Below are 24139 nucleotides of genomic sequence, written 5' to 3'. Positions count from 1 at the left end.
GTCCTTACAACTTACCCCTAAGTTAAAAATTGTATAAAAAAAAAAAGAACCAAATATTTACTTTAAGAAATTAGAAAAGGGACAACGTTGAAGAATAGACTCTATTACATGAAAGTCTAAACTGTTACATGACAAGTAGAAAATAAACAATTTCTTGGCAAAATATACATCTTTATATTTGACTAGATGGAATGGAGCATTTTTAATATTTTTGCCTTATATTGTATTTTTCTTATGACCTTTTACTTCTTTTTATGACTCTGTCCTTCGCAAATGCAGCACAGAACCAACCAGGGTCTTGGAGGCAATAAATTAACCAGGACTGCCCCTTCCACCTGCCATCCCCAAACTGATGGGTGACAGCTATTTACAAGAGTGCTGAGGATGCAGAGTAATTGCACAATTACCACCTTCAAGGTGCACCATATTGCACTGTATTTAAAAACCTGCTTAATGGGCCAAAGTATTATTTCACATCAATTGGGAAAAAACATATGTTGTATGAGCTCTCCAAGGTTTCTCACCTCGGGTTGGCCCAGGTCCATGCTACAAAGTGCAAAGTTGTTGAGAAAGTACTGGGAGCACTTTCTGTGCCAGAATTTGCCCCTTCCCTTCCTATCTTGTTTCTGGGAAGGAATCTCTATCTTCAGTTGCCCCAATCCATCAAATCAATCAACCAACCTCACCCCAATCACTCATGCTCAGAATTCTGACCCAGTTTCTGAATGATCTTTCAGATCAAGCTACCCACTAAATTTCTACCTGGCCTATTGCTGTTGTCTGCAGAAGGTCAAGTCTCTGAGCTCTGGTCACCTGGTTTTCCATGTCTCCAGCATCCTCAGCATGCAGGAGTCATACCCCTTCCCTCTTTTCTCATCTCTAAGAGCAACTTTATTATCCAGCTTAAGCACTTGGGAAATTGAATCTGCACAGGCAGTCGGTTATGTTCTGTGGAGACCCTCTTCACTGGACCAGTTTAGGTATTTGACATCCAATGACCGAACTTAGCTGCCCCCGAAATTGTACACACACAATTTTCCACCCCTCTGTGGTTTGATCTGCTTCATAGACTTGGTCCAAACCACACTGCAGACTGGATTAGGATTTGCAGCAAGTCGCTTGAACTCTCTGGACCGCTGTTTTCTCATCTGTAAAATTAAGGGATGGCACTTGATGATCTTTGAGAAATTTGGGGGCTCTAATCAACTATGAACACAAGTTTAATTTGCTGCATGAATAAACTGGCTATATCTTAGATAACATAAGGCAGACCGGGGATCCTGGAAACATTCTGGAAATCTTGGGAGGGTGTTATGAAAATGAGACAAGGCTGTAATGAGCCACACAGTCTGCCCCTATTCTGCTAATTTGTTGGGTGAGTACCAGTGCAGGCAAGAACCAAGAGCCTATGAAAAAATATGACAGGAACAATGTTCAGGTTCAATTTTAATCAAGAAATTTCTTATAGTACTGGGGTATTTAACTCAGTGTTAGATAGGATCTAAAACGAGAAGGAAACCTGTTGTCAGAGAGAGATGATACAGGTAGAATTGATTGAGAAAAAGGACAGAAATGAGCCGATAGAAAAAGAAGCTATGGGGCTGGAGTGATAGCACAGTGGGTAGGGCATTTGCCTTATATGTAGCTGACCCAGGTTTGATCCCTGGCATCATATAAAGTCCTTGAGCTCGTCAGGAATTATCACTGAGCACAGAGCCAGGAATAACCCCTGAGCACCACTGGGTGTGCCTCCACCCCCAAATAAGAAAAGGAAGCTAATAAGAAAATACTAACAAGGACAGGAGAGGAGAGAGATGAAGAGGTAGGAGCTCCCAACTGGAACCTTCCAGTCCCCCCTCTAAATAGGTCTTATTAAACCTCTGGCCAGGACTGAGGTCACAGAGGAGAATGTTTTCTTGCCTGGTAATCACTGTGGTTACTGGATAAACCCATAGGTGTGAAACACACAGTACAATATTCCAGATGAGGACTCAATGAGCCTGTTTCCACCCCAGAGGCAAGGCCCTGAGTAATGACTCTCTGGTGACAGTGGACACTGCAGGATAGTTTGGGAGAACAGAGTGCGAGAGACGGATGTAGGATAGACTGGTGACAACTAGGCCCCCAGTGAGCTGCCACTCAGAAATGGCGGGGTAGGGGTAGTTAGGATAGTTGTTTAGATTGTTATTTTTCACATTTCCTGCACACCCCTCACCTCAGGTGCCCTGAAACAGCCCCAGGAAAGAGCAGCAGCTGCCTGATTCACATCCTGCTCTATGGAGCTGCCAGTCTTATTTTTTTTTAATATCTTTATTTAAACACCTTGATTACAAACATGATTATGGTTGGGTTTCAGTTATGTAGAGAACACCCCCCTTCACCAGTGCAACATTCCCATCACCAATGTACCAAATCTCCCACTTCCCCACCCAACCCTGCCTGTACTCTAGACATGCTTTCTACTTCCCTCGTTCATTCTCATTGCTAGGATAGTTCTCAATGTATTTATTTCTCTAACTACACTCATCACTCTTGGTGGTGAGCTTCATGTAGTGAGCTGGAGCTTCCAGCCCTCCTCTCTTTTGTCTCTGAAAATTATTGCAAGAATGTCTTTCATTATTCTTAAAACCCATAGATGAGTGAGACTATTCTGCGTCTTTCTCTCTCCCTCTGACTTATTTCACTCAGCATAATAGATTCCATGTACATTCATGTATGGGAAAATTTCATGACTTTGTCTATCCTGATGGCTTCGTAGAGCTGTCAGTCTTAAGTCTTTCCTGTCTTCCATTGATGAGCGTTGATGCCACTTTCCATTGGTAATTCATCACCCTAGTGGGATCCGAAGGTCAGCCCTGAGCTCTGTGCTCTGCAGAAAAGTGACCAGCTTGGGTTGTACTCTAACCCCTTTTAGCTGTTTCTGCTGCTGCAGATGGGGGAGGGGGAGAAGATGACAAAAAGTGAACAAGAAGCAAAGTTTTGCTGCAGAGAATCACTAGCATATTCTAGAGTCTCAGATGAAGAGATCAGGTTGAGACTGTTTGATTCGGGCCAAAAAAAAAATGTTCCCTTTAGTTCTGATGCTCATACAGACTTTTGTGTCTCACTCTACCTCACATACTTGGTGCCAAGGATCACAAACAGCTCTTGGTATGTTAGGTAATGTTCGTTTTCTGCCAGCAAGGCAGGGCTTGACCACTGCTCTTTCCTGGGGTCCCAATTTTTCTTATCATCTGGAATTTATTTTCCTGCTTTGAGATACTAAGATTTCCCCCTCCCTGGAAAAGAATTATTTAGTAGGTAAGTCTGTTGGACTTTCAGAGACCTATTTTTCCCCTGGTCAGTATTTTCTTCTTTTTATGTATATGCAGGTCGATCATCTTTCATGTTCTAATGAAAATATTAGACAAAGTGCTTAATAATGATAATACTAATCTCCTACTCAACTTCAATTTTTAAATGGACAATTATTGCAGAAAAAGTCGAGGGATTATTCAAGAGCACATTGATTTGGAAAGGGAAGACTCTAAGAGTCAATCTTCACCCTAGAATGATTTTCACTGGGTTTCAGAGTTGTCAGTCTGAAAGTCTGAAAAGAGGAGGACCTGGTTAGAATTGAAGGAATAAAATGTCATTTCTCTCTTCTAGGGAAGGCAGAATGGTTTGTTGTTTCAGAAAACACTCTGAGTTGGTGACATTAAAATTAAATATATAAAAAAATGTCAGCATTGTCCTATGGACATGGAAACATCAGGTCATTTATTTACATTGGATCTGGTAATAGAGATGTTTGAAGAAAGAAATAATTTTGGATAAAGGTCTATGAGTCCCTAGAGAACTGACTAATTTGTTCCTTGAAATGGAAACACCACCTGAGCAGCCCCAAGGTGCTAGGTAGGACATGAGTTCAAATACCCAGCATAGATTTTTATTTCTTTCTTTAGATACTGGTGGGCTCTTTCAGAAATATATTAGGCCTGTCTCTATTGGCCGCATAGAGATCATCATCATTAGGAGCAGGTTTAGATGAAAAGACATGATGCTTAGCTTTGAAATGTGGGATATTGCCCCACCGGGGGCAGGTGGGAAAACCCCATAAAAGTCAAGTTAGGACTAAGGAGGTAAGCACATGTGTTGCTGGGTACATAGTGCCCAAGCACATAGCCTGCTGCTCCCCAATTGAGATGTGGACTTTCATACTGGGTATGTACCGGGGCTCTCTCCACGTTTGGAGGAACCCACACACTCTCTTGAGTGTATTACAAGTTATTATTTCTCATCTTCTTCCTCTCCTTACTCAGTACCATTTTTTTTTGTTTTTGTTTTTGTTTTGTTTTTAAAAAGCTTCATCATGTTTGAAGTCAGTGGATTTCAGGATTGACCCTCCAGAGCTCAGATTCCTCACCCACATCTCTCTAAAATGTGGGAGCTGGCATGAAAGTGAAAGGTAGTTTCATAGTTGGCACAGAGAAAGGAGACCTTCAAAGTGGAAATTGGTTCATAGCTAAGAAGCATTTCATCAGCGTAGGGTTAGAATGTGATCGCTGTACTGGGAAGGGGCTGAGGTGTGCCTTGCACGTGGGCATCTAGGGTTCCATTTCCAGCAGTATCCCCCAAATGCAGCACTGAGGCCCATCCCTGAGCTTTTCTGCATGTGACACTCCAAAAAGTAAAATAAAATAAAGTCACTGATATTCAAATCCAGTTTGACAAGTAGCTGCTTTAGTGGATCAGATCTGGTCCTGTGGATCAGTCACCTGCAGGACAGAGAGAAAACTCTGGCAGCGAATAGTAATAAAATGTGAGGTTTGAAGTTGGGAGCTTTTTTCCGGAAGGAGAAAATGAACCTGTTACTTCCTAATTGAGTTTTCCTTGGCAGACTATTAAACAAGATCAAAGCAGTTTAGGTTCCTGGCTTGGCTGCTTGTCACTTTCTACAAAGTCTGGGGTCACACGAATTCACGAACACCCCTGAGTTTTAAGCTCACCCACAGTGAGAATTGTCCCATAAGCTCCAATTTAGCAAAGGGGGTGTCTTCTCAGCCTTGATGGTTTCCCCCACCCCCAAGAGAGATCTATTTTTCTCTACTTGCAGAATCAGGGTCTCCTGGACTCAGGTCTCAAGTCCTGTGGGGGCAGATCCCCACTCAGCGTGGTCTGCTTTGGCCTCTCCCCTGAACTAATACAAGCTGGATGCCACATTGCCAAGGCCCATCTGAAGATACACAGTGCATTGTGTTCTGTGATTTTGTCCCACCCCATTGATGGTATTTATGCCTTTTTCTTTTCTTTCTTACATGCCTTTTTTTTTTTTTTTTTTGGTTTTTGGGCCACACCCAGTAACGCTCAGGGGTTACTCCTGGCTATGTGCTCAGAAGTTGCTCCTGGCTTGGGGGACCATATGGGACACCGGGGGATCGAACCGCGGTCCGTCCAAGGTTAGCGCAGGCAAGGCAGGCACCTTACCTTTAGCGCCACCGCCCGGCCCCTCTTACATGCCTTTTATGTTGATCAGTACAAAAAGGCATCATACAAAAAGGCATCGGTACAAAGACATGGTGGTCTTGGATCTTCAAAGAGGTGATTTTCCAATTGCTAGTTCTGTGAAATAGGATGGATGGAAGAAATGTATTTTTCTTCTTCATCTCTTTATAAGTATCTTAGGCCAGAATAAAGGTCAGAATTCCCTTGGATATGAATTTTTCCTGGGCAACATAATATGAACAAAAAGCACTTTTATATAAGTATAATAAAAATCATGTTTAAATGTTTAATATATTCTTCCCTAAGAATATAGTTCATTTTAATTATTTTTTTACCTTACTGCCAAGCAGAATAGGAAATGAAATTCTAGCATTAAAGGTTCTTAGTATTAATATTGTTCTCTAGACAGAGGCATTTATACTATCAAAGGAAGAAACACATGAACATTGTACAGATTAAACTGTTTAGATAGGAGAAGTTGAAAGTTGACCTTTCAAGAAATAATAAGCCCTGAGGATTACTGTTTCACTTTATTGAAGCATAATACTTGAATTTTATATAAAATTATACATTTTATTACTAAATCTTTTATTATTTCATCTTTATAGTAGATATATTTTCAAAATTATTTAATTTCTCAGTTTTCATTTGATGTTTTATGGGATATCTGAATTATTCATTGGTGTTTCTATAAAAATCTTGACCTGAATTTGCACAGGACAATTAAGATTTGAATATACCATATTTTTATATGATCATTTCATAAAACCAGAATCATCTATTGCTTTTGTTTTTTATTGGGGACAGTTAGATTATATTCACCAGTGCTCACAGTTTACTCCTGACTCTGTGCTCTGAGATTACCCTGGGGACATGTGGCTCAGGGAATTGAACCCAGGACAGCAGCACATGTAAAGCTCAGACCTTAAATGCTGTATTATCTCTCCAGTCTCAGAATCTACTTACACAGCCTAGCCTTTGTATTGTTAAATATCACTTCCTATGTATGTTTGGGAAAGCCTGCTTCCAGTTCTGCTCTATTGTTCTATCCCTATAATAGCAGGACACTGCATTACTTAATATTTGTTATTTTATTGGCTATCAAAATCAGAAAGTGAAAACCCTTCAGAGTTTCAAAGTTACTTTGGTTCTCCTAGATCCATAAAATATCTCTGCCCACAGATATTGTCAAATCAGTCAGGCATTCCAGCCAACTCAGGAGAAAGAATAAAAATAAGAGGGGAAATGAAGTGAGAGAATTTAAGAAAAAGAATAGAAGGTGATACAGTGAATAGATAGTCTATATTTGTCCTGCTCCCCTCAACTTACAATTCATCATGTAATATCCTTAATTTATTGAATTTTAATTAGACAATAACATTAGTTTTCAGATATACAAATGGGCTGATTTGATATAATTTATATGCTGCAAATTATTACCATCATGCCATTATTTTGATCTTTATTCTGTTAATAGTAACCATTTATTTTCATAGTGACAATATTTAAGATCTACTCTATTAGCAATGCTCAAGTGTAGGACACAATATTATTAACTATATTCTTTTTTTTTTTTGGTTTTTCGGGCCACACCCATTTGATGCTCAGGGGTTACTAATGGCTAAGTGCTCAGAAATTGCCCCTGGCTTGGGGGGACCATATAGGATGCAGGGGGATCAAACCAAGGTCCTTCCTTGGCTAGCGCTTGCAAGGCAGACACCTTACCTCTAGCGCCACCTCGCCGGCCCCTATTAACTATATTCTCCAACCTGTATATGTGCCCAGAATTTGTTAATCTTAGATAATTGAAGTTTGTATCTTTTGACCGATGTCTCTATTTCTTCCACCCCCAAGCAGAGTAATGAAAATTTTTTTTTGGTTTTTGGTCCACAATTGGACCTGGCTCTACACTCAGAAATTACTCCTGGCAGGCTTTGGGGAGCATATGGAATGCTACAGATTAAAGCCGGGTCAGCCACATAAAATGCCTTATCAGAGTAACGAAATTTTAACAAACATTTATTAGATGTAATCTTGGCCAGTTCTATGGTCATTATAATTAACAAGGCTAATAAGGCACTCTTCAGATTCTATGGCCTGCTAAGAAAAATGTGCTCATATAATAGTAATAAAATATGTTTGAATACAAGTTGATATTTTCATAAAGCTTATTTGAACACCAATAAATTAATTTGACTTGATTGGGAAAGATTTCACAGTAATATTTTATGGAAGAAACAGTGTATGAATAGGGAAGAGTTGAAAAGGTTGGTTGGAAGAGGACTGGAGATCATCAGGGAAGGCATTGTCTGACAGAGTGAGCAAAGTGAAAATCATTTGCATATACCAGGGTCTGTGTTTTGATAAGTACCAGTCACAGAAGTTTGATTTGTAAATCAGAATTCCAGTAGGAATGAATAAATAATAACTAATGGTACCAGAAGCACTTTTTGCATATGAACAAGGCATAGGGAAATTACTAATCAGATGTCATAAAATTTCTAGTAAATTAGATTCCTCTACATGAGAACCTGGTTATGCATATCATTATCTGCAGACTAATTGCAAGTTGCATTCCCACAGTGATATAAAATTGTCTTCCCACTCTGGGGACAAAGTGAGAAGTCGAGGAATGTGCTCCTTAAGGACATGGGACATGAACATCATCAGTGATCTGCTCCAGACATTTGATTGACAGGCCAAAGTGTCATGAAATAGCACGGCCAATGAGATTGACAGGGCTCAGCATATAGAAGCTGCATCACCATATTCATTTAATTTTCATTGGATCCACGGATTTTAATGTTAGCAATACTCATTATGTGGCATATATATATGTATATATATATGCATGCTAAGCATTCAGAAATTATTCCTAATGAGCTTAGGGGGATCATATGGAATATTGGGGATCAAAACGGGGTTGGCTACAAGCAAGGCAAATGTCTTTCTCACTGTATTATTACTTTGACTTCATATATTTATTTATTTATTTATTTATTTATTTATTTATTTATTTATTTATTTATTTATTTTTGTGGTTTTTGGGTCACACCCGGCAGTGCTCAGGGGTTATTCCTGGCTCCAGGCTCAGAAATTGCTCCTGGCAGGCACGGGAGGACCATATGGGACGCCGGGATTCGAACCGATGACCTCCTGCATGAGAGGCAAACGCCTTACCTCCATGCTATCTCTCCGGCCCCTGACTTCATATATTTAGCATACACCCTCTACTCCATTCTTTTATCACTTTTTCATTTCTGTATTCTCTTCCTTTCTTACCCTTTCTCCTTGAAGAATTTTCTTGCTGGATTTTACAAAATATAGAGATTCATCATTGAAGCTGGCTGTTATGGTAGATTCCTTTAATAGAGGAAGGGCTTGATTGATTACAGCTCAGAACAGGTGCACCAAATATCTGACGAATGTCTGTTATTCCAAAATCTACACACTGGGGAGATCACAAAGTGATCTCTTTTATGCATCTTGTGTTCTCAGTAGCAATGATTCTTCTTTTCTGTATTTGGTGATACAGTAGCATTTGGGGACTAGCTAGAAATAGAATATAATAGCCTGTTCCTGCCCAAACAGAAAGATGGAAGGCTATCTGTTCACAGAACCTAGATTTTTCTCTAGAAAATGTTGCAGATTTGGAAGACAAAGGAGAGTAGTTGAGCTGGTCAGTAAACATATAGTTTGAAGAATCGAATGAGTAAAGTTAAAATTCTTAAAGTACAAGTCGTAATTTATTAGGATGTTAGTTATTAAGATTTATTAAAAATTATTCAGTATTATCTTCATGTTTTATGTGCATGATCTATCTTTTATTCACAACTTACTTTCAGCATTTCCTACATTTTTATTCTACTTGGAAATATAATGATAATTGAATGATTTGAAGTATAGATATACTACCATTTATTGAGAATATACCATGTACCAAGACTCTTAACTAACTTTAACCCTTACATCTATACTGTTGATTAAATAATATATAAGGTATAATGTCCACGTGTTGGGTGAGGCCTCCCCCAGCATGTCACGGTCCAGCACTGTGCCGCTAGCCCCTTGACAAGCAGTCAGTTAAAGTTTCATTGAAGTCAGCTCAATTTACTCTATGGCCCTATTTGCCATGTGCATTTTCTCATGTCTTCCTTTGCTAAGCTTTCTAGGCTGAGCAGCTTATCTTGCTGTTTCTCTTCTGGCTCTCTGCCTTTTGCTCCTTTGATGATTCCTCCCTTTCCCGCCAGGCAGCACCTTTCATTCTTTATTCAAAATAGCCCCCACATCTCAGGTGTGAGCAAGTCTGACCATCTAGGTGGGATTAACATCTCAAAAGGAAACTTAGGTAAGGGCATTGGGGATGGGGGAAGGGATACCTTACATATACACAAAGATACTTAGATTCTATGTTCTAGAACTGGGTCTCAGAGATGAAGAAACTTGCCCAAATTTGTATAACTTTTCAGTATTTGAACTGGGCTTTGAGCTCAGTTAAGGATCCATCAGGTCAAGGTCCCTTTGATTCTCCCTCTTGCCTATGTCTCCTCTATTATTTACACTGAGGCCAGCTTTCATGAAAACCATTTTAGTTTGGTTTGGGGTCACAATTGATGATGCACAAAGATCACTCCTGGAGGTATTTGGGGACCATATTGGATGCTGGTGCTCAAATCCAGCCAACCATGTGCAAGGCAAGCACCCTGCCGGATGTACCATTTCTCCAGCCCTTGAAACCATTTTCAACGGCAGGTTAGGAAAGAGATAAAATCTGAACTACCTCTCTATCTCCTCAATGATTTCTATAGAGAGCCAAATTAGTAATACTTATGTAATTTGCATGGATGATAGTTTGAAGAACTAAAACAAAGTGATGTAGTTAACATTTTAACTTACAAGTAAATCTTCTACTGATAAATCTTTTCTTTTTGAGATTTTAAAGTGAACCTAATCATTGAACATTTCAATCTGTGTTACTGAAAATGAGACATCCTGGCACAGATGAATGAAAACGACCTTGGTAAATGGCTTGGACATGTCATGGAATGTTTTCTATTCTCTCTCAAGTGCTCTCTCTTTCTTTATACAGTGTGTTTAAAGAACTATACTGATGACTCTGGAGAGTTCACTTCTCCAGGCTTCCCCAGTCTTTATCCTCCCAACCAGAAATGCATTTACAAGATCATGGTAGGAACCAGCCAGCAAATTGCTCTGCACTTCACAAACTTCTCCTTAGAAGAAGCCATTGGTGGACAGTGTGTAGCTGACTATGTGGAAATTAAGTAAGCACTTTCAGCCTTCACCCTCTTTTAAACTCCTTTCATTCTTGATACATCCTGGCAAGGCCAAGGTCTTGGTAAAGATTCCTTTTTTTTTTCTTTTGAGTTTGACTTAGCATATGAAAAGAAGAAAACTGCATAAAATGTGGTGGGCTTTTTAAAATGTCTTTTTTTATTAGAAACATCTGAAAAGAAATTGTAGATTTTATTTAGACAGGTTTATGAATAATCTAGAATTAGATTCTAGATATTGTTGAGTAGCACATATATATACAGATATATATGTAACTGTACATATAGTAACTAAATAGTATGTAACATGTAAATTTTAGCTTGTTTATTTTCCATTTAGTTATATCTGAAAAGGGATGGTAGGATAACCCTATTATGTTTTTGCTCAAATAATATGTTTGGGCATAGTTTTAATGAAAGGTAATTTTCCTTTAGTTCTTTTGTCCATTGAAAGAGTTTGTTTACGGGGCCGGGCGGTGGCGCTAAAGGTAAGGTGCCTGCCTTGCCTACGCTAGCCTCGGACGGACCGCGGTTCGATCCCCCGGCGTCCCATATGGTCCCCCCAAGCCAGGAGCGACTTCTGAGCACATAGCCAGGAGTAACCCCTGAGCGTTACTGGGTGTGGCCCAAAAACCAAAAAAAAAAAAAAAAAAAAAAAATGAAAGAGTTTGTTTACAAAAAGTTATCTTTACAATAAAAATAAGTTAACCTGAGTATCCCAAGTATTATAGTGAGTTAAATTATAAGTTAGAAGAGTTAAACTATAAGCCAGAAGTAGCCCCAAACCCAAAAACCACAAACAAAACAACTATAGGCATGCCCCCCCAAAAATAAAAAGGAAAATAAAGAAAGCAAAAATACCATCAAAAGAAAATTGAATGCAATGACCATTAAGGTACAGCCTATTTCACCAAATAGCTTGGTTCAAAAAGTATTAACTTATCTGAAATTGTTTTTTTTTTATGATTTTGGGGTAGAAGCTGATACAAGTGTTCTGTCACCCACCTCATCAAAGATTTGATGTTTACTTGTTGGAGTTACTAGTCACCTAATGGCTGGTCCCATCTTTTTTTGGTCACAGAGATGGAGGCTATGAAAGTTCGCCATCCTTGGGCAAGTACTGTGGCTCCGAACTGCCTCCCAGAATCCTGTCTCATAGTAACAAGCTGTGGTTACAGTTTAGGAGTGATTCCTTGTTCTCTGGCACTGGGTTCTCGGCTTCCTGGGACAGCTCACTCACGGGTAAGTGCAAAGAACAATGTCCTCAGCAGAGCTCAGGCTCGCTTTTCGTAAGCAAGTGCAACATGGCAGGATTAACTGAATCCGTGCATCCTTTCTGAAAGGACAAAATTAGAGGGAAAGTTCTCATTTCTAGATCTCTTTCATCCAATGGGTCATTGAGCTAAGGAAAAAGGCCCTGGGAAGGGGCTAGAACTGTGGGCTCAAAGACTTTGAGTTATGTGGATGTGCTTAGACACTTGGTTGCAAGGAGATCGGAGTGCAATGACATGCTTCATTCATCTCTGTGTCCTGTAGGTTGTGGGGGAAACCTCTCTACTCCCACTGGCACCTTCACTTCTCCCAACTACCCGATGCCCTACTACCATGGCTCCGAGTGCTACTGGAAGCTGCAGGCCAGCCAGGGCAGCCCCTTCCAACTGGAGTTTGAGGACTTCCACCTGGAGAGCCATCCCAACTGCAGCTTGGATTACCTGGCAGTAAGTACCTCGCAGAGCACTGTCCTCCCACACAACACACACTACAGGCATTTTTTTGTTTCCAAGATTCATCAAAGGTGAACCTTTAAGCAAAGGATCCACATACAAAAAAACAAACAAATAAAAACTGGAACAATAGTACAGTGGGGAGAGTGCATGCCCAGTTAACCCAGGTTGGATCTCTAGTATCCCCATACTGTCCTCCTGAGGAGTGATTGGTCTCTTGGTGCAGAGCAAGGAGTAAGCCTTGAACACTATAGGCATGGACCCCCAAAATCAAAAGGAAAATAAAGAAAGCAAAAATACCATCAAAAGAAAATTGAATGCAATGACCATTAAGGTACAGCCTATTTCACTAAATAGCTTGGTTCAATAAGTCTAACTTATTGACTGTGGACTATGGATCAATAGTCATAATTTTTGAAAGGCTTATGAAATTTATCCTAACAATTGCTTCTGTAATACCCATGCAATTTTAACACTAACAGAACACCACTTTAGTTAAGCAAAGATCATTACTGAAGCATCCAATGGTGTTTCGTAGTTCAAGCAATTCAGCATTTATTTGAAAAATAAAAAAAGTCCAAATAAAATGTATCAATGAATCACAAATGATAAAGTAAGGTAGACTAGTGATATCAGCGATGACCTCAGAAATAAACAAGTATTTGTCTTCCATACTCAATGTGCAGATTTGGCCCTGGGTTCTCATCCGTTCCTCATCTGAACCTAGATGGTTCATGTTCAAGAATTTTATGTTTACAAGAATTTATTAGAAATTTAAAAGATCTGGGCCCGGAGAGATAGCCCAGCAGCGTTTGCCTTGCAAGCAGCCGATCCAGGACCAAAGGTGGTTGGTTTGAATCCCGGTGTCCCATATGGTCCCCCGTGCCTGCCAGGAGCTATTTCTGAGCAGACAGCCAGGAGTAACGCCTGAGCACCGCCGGGTGTGGCCCAAAAAACCAAAAAAAAAAAAAAAAAAAAAACCAAAAAGAAATTTAAAAGATCTTTCAATCCAGTCATTCTTTTCTATTTTCTCTGATAGTATTTTATTTTATTTTGGTTTTTGGGCCCCGCCCAGTGACCATCAGGGGTTACTTCTGTCTATAAGCTCAGAATCACTCCTGGCTTGGGGGACCATATGGGATGCTGGGGATCAAACCGAGGTCCATCCTGAATAAGCCACGTGACAGGCAAATACCCTACTGCTGCGCTATCACTCTGGCCCTGAGATAATCTTTTAGATCACTATTTCTCCACATTTTTCTAACTATGGCTCTCTGTTTGCTTTCAGTTGGCCCCTTGTATTGTGCCACGGACTTCTCATTTCTGTCATTTTCACTGGGGTCTACATGGAATATTCCAGGGTCTCACGAGGTGGAAGGGCATGTGGTCCTTGGTGTTTGTGGTCCCAGGAGGTAGCTGCCATTCTCTGTGTCTCCTTCCAGGTGTTTGATGGCCCGAGCATCACCTCTCACCTGTTAGCTAAGCTTTGTGGGTCCAAAAAGCCAGCACCCCTGCTTTCCAGTGGAGACAGCATGTATATAAAACTGAGGACAGATGAAGACCAGCAAGGAGGTGGCTTCCTGGCTAACTATCGGCAGAGTGAGTAAGAACCCGGCTGCTGAGAGTAAGATTTAGTTATAGAAACACAGAGAAATATGGTGCTGAAATGAAGGAAAAGAGAGAGAATGTTCAAACAGTAAAGATGCACCTCTCTAGAGAGGGAGCACTGAATGTATCTGCTTTTAATCTAATGTGTTCTTGAAGGAAAAATGACACAAATTTTAGAGCAATAATCATGATGGTTCTTAGCAATAATCATGACTGTTTTTTCGTTTGTTTTCTCCCTAGTATGTGAGGATGTGGTGATTGTGAATCAAACCTCTGGCATCCTGGAGAGTATCCACTATCCCAGGCCCTATGCTCCCAATGAGCAGTGCAACTGGACCATTCAAGCAACAACTGGCAACACGGTGAATTACACATTTTTAGACTTTGATTTGGAAAACCACAGCAACTGTTCCACAGACTATCTAGAGGTAGGTGTTCTTGGCCTAAATGGACTGTCACGTGTTCAGATCAAGTTAGGCTAGGCTGGATAAAAGCCTTTTACAGTCTAATCTGCCCCCCCACTCTGTATTTGAATAGGCATGTATCTCATTACTTCCCCATTATCATCCTGCAGTGAAACATGATTCCCATTTAAGATCTAGGTGTGGGCAGCTTTATTGTGAGGTTTCAATGGAACTGGGCGATTGATCTTGTATTATAGAAATAATACAGGAGCATAACCTCTGTCTGGTGTTGGTTGTTTGGGTTTTCTCTTTAGGGGTTGCTTCAATGTTTTTTCAGACTAAGGCAAAGCTTAGGGTTAAGAATAGAATGGTGCTTTGGGTCAGGGAGAAAATTTTGAGTTAGGAGTAGCCTAAGGGTCAATTTTAGGTTTTGGTTCAGATTTTAGGTTATGCTTTGGTGGTATCTGTGGGACAAAAACTCTCAAGAGGTGCTCAGGAAATTTCAAGGCCTGCCAGTCCAGGTTTCAGTACAAGAGCCCAGGGATGTGATACTGCTCAGATCCATTGGTGCCAGGGATAACCCAGACATCCTAGTGGTGGTGGGACTTCCAGGGCCATCCCCAATGTTATTCAGAGTAGTAAACCTAGTAGTGTTTGGATGGGCTCCAGATCTGAACTTAGTGATGCTTGTGCAAACACATGGTGCTAGGAATTAAATCTGGGTCAAGTGCCTAACTGCTGTGCTGTGTTTTCTGATTTGGAGATTCTCTGATTTGGCCACCCAAGATATCCTTGTCTTCAGCCAAGGTCACTCTTGATTTTCACATCACAGAAACAAACATTGCTTGTTCTTTCAGAGACCCAGGATCACTGACTCTTTGGAAAAGATGGGTGTGTATTTGAAGGATAGTTTTGGGGGTATTTTAAATGTTCTACATTTAAAAACACAGGGTGTTAAAGAAACAGTAGCCACCAGACAGTGATCCACAAGAAAGCTGGTATTCAAAAAAAAATACAGTACGGTGGAAAACAGACAAACTTACAGCTTGACGATAACTGGAGTTTTCACATCCACACTCTAAGCTGTCCTCCTATCCATCCTCATTATGGGGAGCAGCTGGCCATTTCCTCACATGGGGAGACCTACTTTCTTCTTGAGAAGGGAGAAAAAGCAGCTTCCTAAGCCCTTGAGTACATCATAAACCCAGCCATGAGCTACAGCCAGTTTTCACCAGTTGTGGTCATGTCCACAGGCCCCCACAGGCACGCAAGCTCTGGAGAACTGGGGACTGTCTCTTAGTAACTGTGTGATTCAAGCACTAGTGAACGAGCTGGAACTTTTCTGAGGATTCTGTTGTTAAAGTGATGCGTGCAGCTTTCTGCCATGGTAACAGCCTATGTGCAGCTTTTAGTTGGTGAGAAAGAACCAAACTGCAAACCAAACACTGGGACCACATTTCTGTCAAGTTATGTACAAGCCCATGTCAGACCTCGAGTTTTGCATGAGTCATGAGCTATCAGGCACCACTAAAGGGATTTAATTAAGCCCAAAGAGAAAAGTACAAAGAGGAAAAACTTATGAACTGAACTAGAAAGTGGGTTTTTTGGGGGGTCCAGAGTGGTGCTGAAAGGAAATAAAGCCTTTTCAAGGTGCAGACCCCATCTCTGTGGACTTAATGGAGGAAGGAATGGCGTTACGAACTCCTGTCAGGTCAGCTTGGATCTGAACACTTGGTTCAGTAATGGCAGAGCTGCACAGTAGAGGCCCTTCCAGATAATGGTAGGGACTTGCCATCATTCTTGTGCAACATTCACCAATAAAAAACAGGCAAATAAAATACAGAATGAGATCCAGAAGTTCCACAAAGCCTTCCAAAGACAATTGCCAGACTGAGGAGATTTTTTTTTTCCATTTCCATTTCATTAAGCCAAGGGGTGGGACCAGAGCAATAACCACAATGCCTGGTCTCATGGAAATTTCAAAGCACTTTGCAACCATTTAAGGAGATAAACGCCATAAACTCACAAAAAAATTCAGTTTCCATGATTTTAATGACGTCTAACAAAAGGGTTTTATTTTTTTTTTAATGCTTTGGCCACATCTCCACTGAGTGGTAAACACAGTAGCCAGAACTTAGTTTGAAAGAATAAAACTGGAAAAACTCTGAAAGGACGTGATGAGAACTTGGTCACACAGTGTGCCCAGCTTTGTTGAGAGGTGTGAGTTGGTCAAGGTCCCATTGGAAAACAAATCCATCCTTTATTATTTTGGCCTCTGGGCAAAACAAAATGATTCAGATTTGGAAATAAAATATTCAATGGGAGGAAAGAGCAAATGCTTAAAGGGGTACAGCATATTGTTCATGAGTGGTGGGAAAGCAAGAAGTATTCATGTATGCTGGGGCCAGAGAGATAGCACAGTGGGGAAGGCATTGGCATTGCATGTGGCTGACCTGGGCTCAATCCCCGACTTCCTATATAGTTCCCCAAGTCTGCCAAGATTAATCCCTGAAACCCCTCTCCCAAATATTTCTGTATTCTGTGACTTGCTCTCACTTTTTTTAATTTCTAAAAATTATTGGGGAATTTCTCCTGAGTGTGGTAGGTGTGTGTGCAGATCTGATCAGGCTTATTATGCTTGGGGGGGGGGGCTCTGGAGGCCTTATTGTGCCAGGGATCAAACCCACATCCTCACTCTTAGTCATTTGATTCACTTATTATTATTATTATTATTATTATTATTATTATTATTATTATTATTAGTTTTTAGGCCACACCTGGTAACATTCAGGGGTTACTCCTGGCTCTGCATTCAGAAATCTCTCCTGGTTTGGGGGACCATCTAGGATCCGGGGGATCAAATGGAGGTCCATCCCAGGTCAGCCACATGCAAGGCAAATGCCATACCACTGATCCATTTATTTTTTTGAGGGGAGCACACCCAGTCGAGCACCCAGAGGTAGTTAGGGGACCACACGGAGGCAGGGATTGAAACTAGGACTGTGTTGCAGCTCTTTCAGCTCTCAATCTGGGTTCTGACACTACTTAATCACCCACAGCTATCATAATTCCCTTAAAGCTCTCTTGGGAATTCATAAATATTCCAGTGAGACTCTTTATAGCACAGACCAGAGAGACAGAGATAGTACATCGGGGAGAGTGTTTGACTTGCACGTAGCAAACTTGGGTATGATTCTTGGCATTCCATATGATCTCCCAAGCCCTGCCAAGAGTAAGATTCGAGAACTGTTGGGTGTGACCCATAGACAGAAATACAGCACATACCTTGAAAAAAGATGTGTCCAATTTTATGGGTCTTACTTTTTCCATGGTGGCAGTTAAATAATGTGTTTTTCCTCCCAAGGGCCTGGTGAAGGTATTAATATTTATCTCCTGGTGTCAAAAATATCAGGAATGTTTTACTGCTCAGACCCTAGTTCTGGAAAATTTCCCCTCTTTTCTTATCTGGCACCCTGGTTTACTCCCATCTCCATTGCCCTCTTCTTTTTTTTACTAAGGTCAAGGCCACATTCTCCTGCTTGTTCTTGATATCTGCCTTCCTGCCTTTATAAAAGCTTCATCTCTGGCTACTTTCTCCTTCTGACGTTAACTTGCTTGCCAGTTTGGACCATTATTAGCCTGGCTTCAACTCCATTTCCACTGGTACAGAAAAAATAGGCATTTTGTGGTTGTATCTATTTGGGGAAGAAGGACAGGCCCCATCTGAAGGTTCTCATGATTGTTCCTGACTCTGGGCTCAGAGGTGACTCTTGGTGTTGCTCCGGTGTTAATATACAGTGCTAGGGATGAACTTGAGTCCAAGACATGACAGACCCATATCTGAGCCCTGGTATTACTCTGTCTCCTGAAAGCTCCTGGTGTGAAAGAGAAGAAATCATTGATTTTTTTTTTTCTTCCTCTTCTTAGTTACTTTGAAATTTTGACTCTAGAATTTTATAAAGCAGAACTTCCAATCAACACTTTGGGGGTCCATGGAGATGAGGCCAATGAGTACAGCATATGCTTTGTATTCTGGAGTTTCCAGGTTCCATTTCCAGGGACCCCTGGGCTCTGCCGAGTGTGGCGCCCAAATAAACAAAAGCACAACAACAGCAGCAAAATGAGAACTTAACAGAACAGGCACAAAATTACAGCAATTCGATGTGTTGAATCTAAATTTAGACAAGTCATGGGGGTAAAATGCTTAGTGTTTACTACTGTTTACTAAGAAAACTGTGTCATTTTCTTTTCTCAGTAATTGCAATGTCTCCAAATCAATGTGCTTTTTAATTCCCAATTATGCCACTTAATGACATAAAAGAGCTTAAAGATTGTCCATTAACTAATAGCCAGGGTAGATGGGGTGCTACGTCACATGCCACACACTTGGCAGAGGACAGAGGACAGAGAAGGTTTTCACTCTGGGGCTATGTCTTCCAAATGTGTTGAAAATGGGAGTCAGGGGTCTCTCTCAGCTGCTCCCCTGGATCAGTTTGTCCTTTCCTGTAACCCTTTGTGATAGGGCAAGATTTAGGTGAAGTTTCAGTGCAAAAGGTTTATTTCTTCGGACTAGCACTGAGACCTGGTCAGAGGACTCAGCGGATAGAATAAGTATCAACCTGAGGGGGGAAAAGTGCCTGTGGGAGTCTGAGAAAGCCACATGGCTGGGTGAGGTTGGGTGAGCAGGGTGGACGGTTTCCAGAACCTTCCAAAGCCCAGAAGGATCTAGGCAGGGCATATGCAAGGGAAATGGCATTCAGGCAGGCCTGTCATAAATTCTGACTTCAAGGAGCAGCTCTGGGAGAGGGTGAGATCCTTTGGAGAGTCCTGAAAGGGATCTGAATGGGGATACTGGGCAGAAGAAGGTTGCCCCGGCCCTGGGAGCACCTAGAGAGGTGACAAGGGAGATCTGGGCCCAGTGAACACTAGAGGGGAAACATGGAAGAAGAGGAAAGAACTTGGGGTATAGCCTCCAAACAGTGCAGACTTCCCAGTAGAGATAACTCAGGATGGAGTATTTGCCTAGGGCCAGCCTTCTGCCTTATAAACACCACGGCCATTACCGCGTCATTCTTTTTTGGGGAACAACTTTCCAGTGGCATTTTCATTTGTTCTCTTCAGAGAAACTTTTAAGTTCAAGAGATTAAAGAATGTTCTTCATGCCTCAGCTGCTAAGTGGCCATGACAAGTGCCCATGACCACTCTTGTGGAGAGAAGTTACAGCTGGTCTCAGGATGGGCCAAGGCCTGTGCAGATAGTTTAGCAGAGAAGAGAAGCAGGGCTTAGTGAAGTACAGCTGGGGATCACCTTCCTGGAGGTGATGAGTCTTTAGATTCCCTCTTAGTTCTTAAGTGTGGGCTCAGGAGTGCATCAGGGTTCAGTAGCCCCTACCCAGGGGGACGTGGTACCTGCAACTAACCCTGAGCTGCTGCGTTCTCTTCCTTCAAAGAAAATAAAATGGACAATTAATCGCATGTTCCCATAAAACATGTTCTAAGATATGTTCTAAGATAACTGTTCAGATAAGTCAAACCCTGAACAGGTGTACAGACATACTCAAGAAATGCTCATTAGTATGACTCTACCCTTCCGGGAGGCCTGTGGCTCCCACTTCGCTGTTGTCCACACTTCCTTCCTGCAGCTGCCTGACTGTTGCAGTGCAGCTCTCCACCCCCCAAAATGCCATCTACATTGCTCCAGCAAGCACATCTATGCTGGGGGGTTGCCTCCAGTGTCCCTGTGCCTGGTTCTGTTCTGCATTCCCCACACTTCTAACTTCCTTGTTTCTCTGCCCTGTCCATTCCCTGCCCCCTACACATCTGGGTTCCATGAGGATCTCTGATTTATTCAGTCCTTTGACAAACTCCACCTTCCTTTTCTCTAAGCCAAGGCTAGAGAGATGCCTGTGTTTGCAGCAGCCAACTCTGCTGGTCAGTTGATGACCACACGACTCTGCTGAGGCCTCAGGACAATAACCTCACATCCAGATGTTGTCATTGAAAGATCATCTAGGGTTGGAAACCACCCTGGACGCTGTTCTCTTGTTCTCAGGGGATATATTGGAGTGAGAATTACCTAAGCTGTCTCTTCTCTCTGCTCAGGCTGTGGCTGTTGGGGCACTAGCAGTAAGCAGAGCCCTCCCCCAGTGCTGACACAGAATGGTCATCAAATGGTGGATGGGTACCACTAGACTCACTAGATTGTGACACTAAGCTCAGTGTTTTCTCTCTCTCTCTCTCTCTCTCTCTCTCTCTCTCTCTCTCTCTCTCTCTCTCTCTCTCTCTCTCTCTCTCTCATCCATGTGGGCTTTTACATACCAAAATAAGAGGTTTAGGGTGTTGTGTATGTAAATATTTTAGGGGATTACTATGTTACTCACCCTAACCTGATTGGTGATTGTGCCCTACCCTAGGGTGTGACCTGGCATTCTGCCCCCACCCTAGGGTAGTACCTGATTCTGCTTCCACCATTGGTTGGTATCTGATCCCACCATCGGGTGGTACCTGATTCTGGTGGATAAAAACAAGAGTCTGTGGAAGGCCAGAGCTTTTTGGCTGAAACTGAAGTTGAGTCTTTGGACTTCAGTCTTGTCCACCGAATAAAGCTGATATTTCCACGAGCCTGACTGTCTGCGAGCTGTTTGCCCGCCGTTTCACCTCAGAACCGTCAGCTAGACAGGGTGGCAGACACGTGCTCCGAGCTGGAAGGGAAAGACCTCATCCTCCATCACTCCATCAGTCAACCTTTTCAGGGGCTGACTTGCAACATAGGGAAAGAGGAAGTTGGGGAACACCTTTGTTTTGGTCCTCAAACTATGGCCCGCAGGCCACATATTGTATTTGTATCTGTTTTGTTTCTTCATTGCAAAATAAGATATATGCAGTGTGCATAAGAATTCGTTCATAAGTTTTGTTTTACTATAGTCAGACCCTCCGATGGGGACAGTGAACTGGCCCCCTGTTTACAAAGTTTGAGGACCCCTGGTTTAGGGTTTTAGCTAGTCTCATCTTTTTTTTTATAATTTTTTATTATGAATTATGACAACAAAAGATGCAAAGAAAGAGGATAAGGTAAAGTTACAGTGGAAGGACAATCACCCATAACATAATTATCAGAAGAAGTCCCCTTGCTGATATCTTAACTTTGAATTTTCACCAAAGAAAGTTAAGATAAATAAAACAGAATCCATGTGCAATTACTTTTTCCCTCAAGTCCCCAGATTGTAGCACATTATAATATTTCTTAACAGCACACAAGGCAATCTAAAGCCATCAAACTTACGTAACTCCTTAAACATTAGAGGCATAGTATTTTTTACATTTCCATGTACATGCATATTAGCTTAAGTTAACCTCAAATTTTAAGTGGGTGGTGGGTGTGTTTTAAGGATTAGAGTCAAAGGAGCACAGTAAAAACGGTGTTAGAGTGGCAATTGTTGTTTGCATAGGCCCACCAAAATATGAGAGGCATGGAAAGGAATAGCCTTGGCCTAAATACAAAGAGATCCTACCCCTGAAGTTTCCTGGCATAAGACCAGCTCTAGGCCTCAGGAAAGTTATCGTTCGCTCCAAGACATTGTCCGTAGCGCCAACACACTTATCACACAGTCTCTGTTGTTGGTCTCATGTTTCTGTATTAAAGATTCTGGAATCTGCATGTCCTACATTGAAGTCATGATGTGGAGTGCCTTTTCGTTTCACCTCACCATGAAAGGGGAATGCAGGAAGCCCTGTCCTGTAAGCAGGTTGTTGTTGTTAAGTCTTCTCAGTGTTAAGGGAAGTCTCTTTTGAGCAGGACGATGTCTGAGCAGTGGTAGGGTCTTCCGTGGTAGAGGATTGCTTCCAGGTGATGTTATAGACAAACCTCACCATAAAGGGGCAATACAGCAAGCCCTGTCCAGTAAACAGGTCATTGTTCTTGTTGTCTTCTCAGTGTTAAGGGATGTCTCTTTTGAGTAGATCGATGTCTGAGCAGCTGTAGGGTCGTCCCTGGTACAGGAATGCCTCCGGGTGATGTTATATACAACCTTGGATGTTTTGTAAATGTCTTCTGTAGATCAAGGGGTAAATGGAGAATGCCCATTCTTCTGAGGCCTGTGCCAGGTCTTTATGTCAATGTTCAGGGTGTAAGGTCTCATTGCACTACAAGATTTGTGAGTTCCCATTTCTATTAGATAAGAACTTATTGGTATGTATAGTATTTTCCTATGTTATTGTGCCTACGCAAACAAGATATAAAGCCACGTGGTGCTATCAGATATATGGGGGCATAAGAACATTTCCAACAAGACCCATGACTTGGTTCAAACATAAGTATTAAACTGAGGGATTCTTTCACACCAAATTCCATATTGAGCAGTTCATAAAGAGAAGATAAAAAACATGGGGGGGGGATCATCACTGTATAAGAAAGTATTTAGCAAAAGTTATAGCCGTCAAAGAAAACACCCATAAAATGTTGAAAAGATATGTGTCCTTTTTATGCCTTTTAAAATAGTTGGGTGGGTGTTAACTCTAGGGCACCACTTTGGTCTGTGAATTAGGACTCAACAGTACTTAAGTTAGAAAGGGTAAAAAAGGAGTAATGATGATAGGAGTTAAAGAAGTTAAAGAGAAATATGAACTTATGAAGGGGTATGCAAAAGGGCAGAGAACAAAATGGACATTCTGCATACATAAAAACATAATTCAATGATAGTGAGTACTATTAATGTTTCTTGTGAGAGTACTATTAATGTTTCTTGTGCGCGCCCCCGCGCGATTTTGAAAATGTGGACTGGACAGAGATTACCAGTGCCAGCCAAACCTCCTCCTGCTAGACTCCCGGCTCCCAGGAAGGAGAGATCCTTCAAGAAGCTGGGAGAACAGAAGTTCAGAGCCCCACCCAGACCCTCCCTAAGGAGCCGCATGGATAGTGGGGGAAGGCCTAGGGTACCTTCAAACTCCACCAAGGGACCCAACTCACCGGCTTGCCCAGGGGTGTGGCCCGGGGAAGCCCTTCCTGCTAGACTCGCTAGTCTCATCTTATACATGACGCTGAGTTTATATACACAAAGAGCAAAAAACGTCCTGGCCCGTAGCCAAACATAAATACTGCTTTACATTGACACCAAGTTAGAAGGAAATCCGGCATCTTAGCTGGGCACAGAGAAGGCTCCAACTGGGGAAGACTTCAGTCCGTTTTATTTATTTTTATTATAGCACTGTGATTTACCAAGTTGTTCATCATACAGTCAATTAAGATTCAATTCTTTAGACTAAAGTGCATTGACTCATGTCTGTGATACCTCATTTTCCCCTGGCTTTCATTCACACCTCTCTTTGTTGATGCATTTGAACTCATTTCATAAAGTATGAATAATAAATAATAAAGAAAACGTTTTAGTCCACTACGGAAGGAGGGACCAGAGTGATAGCACAGTAGTAGGGCATTTGCCTTGCACGAAGCCAACACAGGACGGACCTTGGTTCAATTCCTGGCATTCCATATGGTCCGCCACGCCTGCCAGGAGTGATTTCTGAGCACAGACCCGGAAGTAAAACCTGAGCGTCACCGGGTATGACCCAAAACAAACAGACAAACAAAAATACTGAGGGGGTCAGAGAGACAATACAGTAGGGAGGGGTGT

At 41.7% G+C, this 24139-nt stretch overlaps 1 protein-coding gene across 1 annotated transcript in view; it reads left to right on the top strand.

The window, feature by feature from the left end:
- The window catches only part of CUBN (cubilin), a 253967-nt gene that overhangs the window by 60286 nt on the left and 169542 nt on the right, over positions 1-24139 (top strand). The window contains exons 23-27 of the mRNA XM_049777740.1: positions 10574-10766; positions 11857-12017; positions 12312-12493; positions 13942-14098; positions 14348-14535. Of these exons, the coding sequence (XP_049633697.1) occupies positions 10574-10766; positions 11857-12017; positions 12312-12493; positions 13942-14098; positions 14348-14535 (881 nt within the window). The remainder of the gene's footprint in view (positions 1-10573; positions 10767-11856; positions 12018-12311; positions 12494-13941; positions 14099-14347; positions 14536-24139) is intronic.

This window comes from Suncus etruscus, chromosome 7 (genome assembly GCF_024139225.1).
Source record: "Suncus etruscus isolate mSunEtr1 chromosome 7, mSunEtr1.pri.cur, whole genome shotgun sequence".
NCBI lineage: Eukaryota > Metazoa > Chordata > Mammalia > Eulipotyphla > Soricidae > Suncus > Suncus etruscus.
Note: the sequence above shows the minus strand (reverse complement) of the source record. Positions and strands in the feature narration are given on the sequence as shown.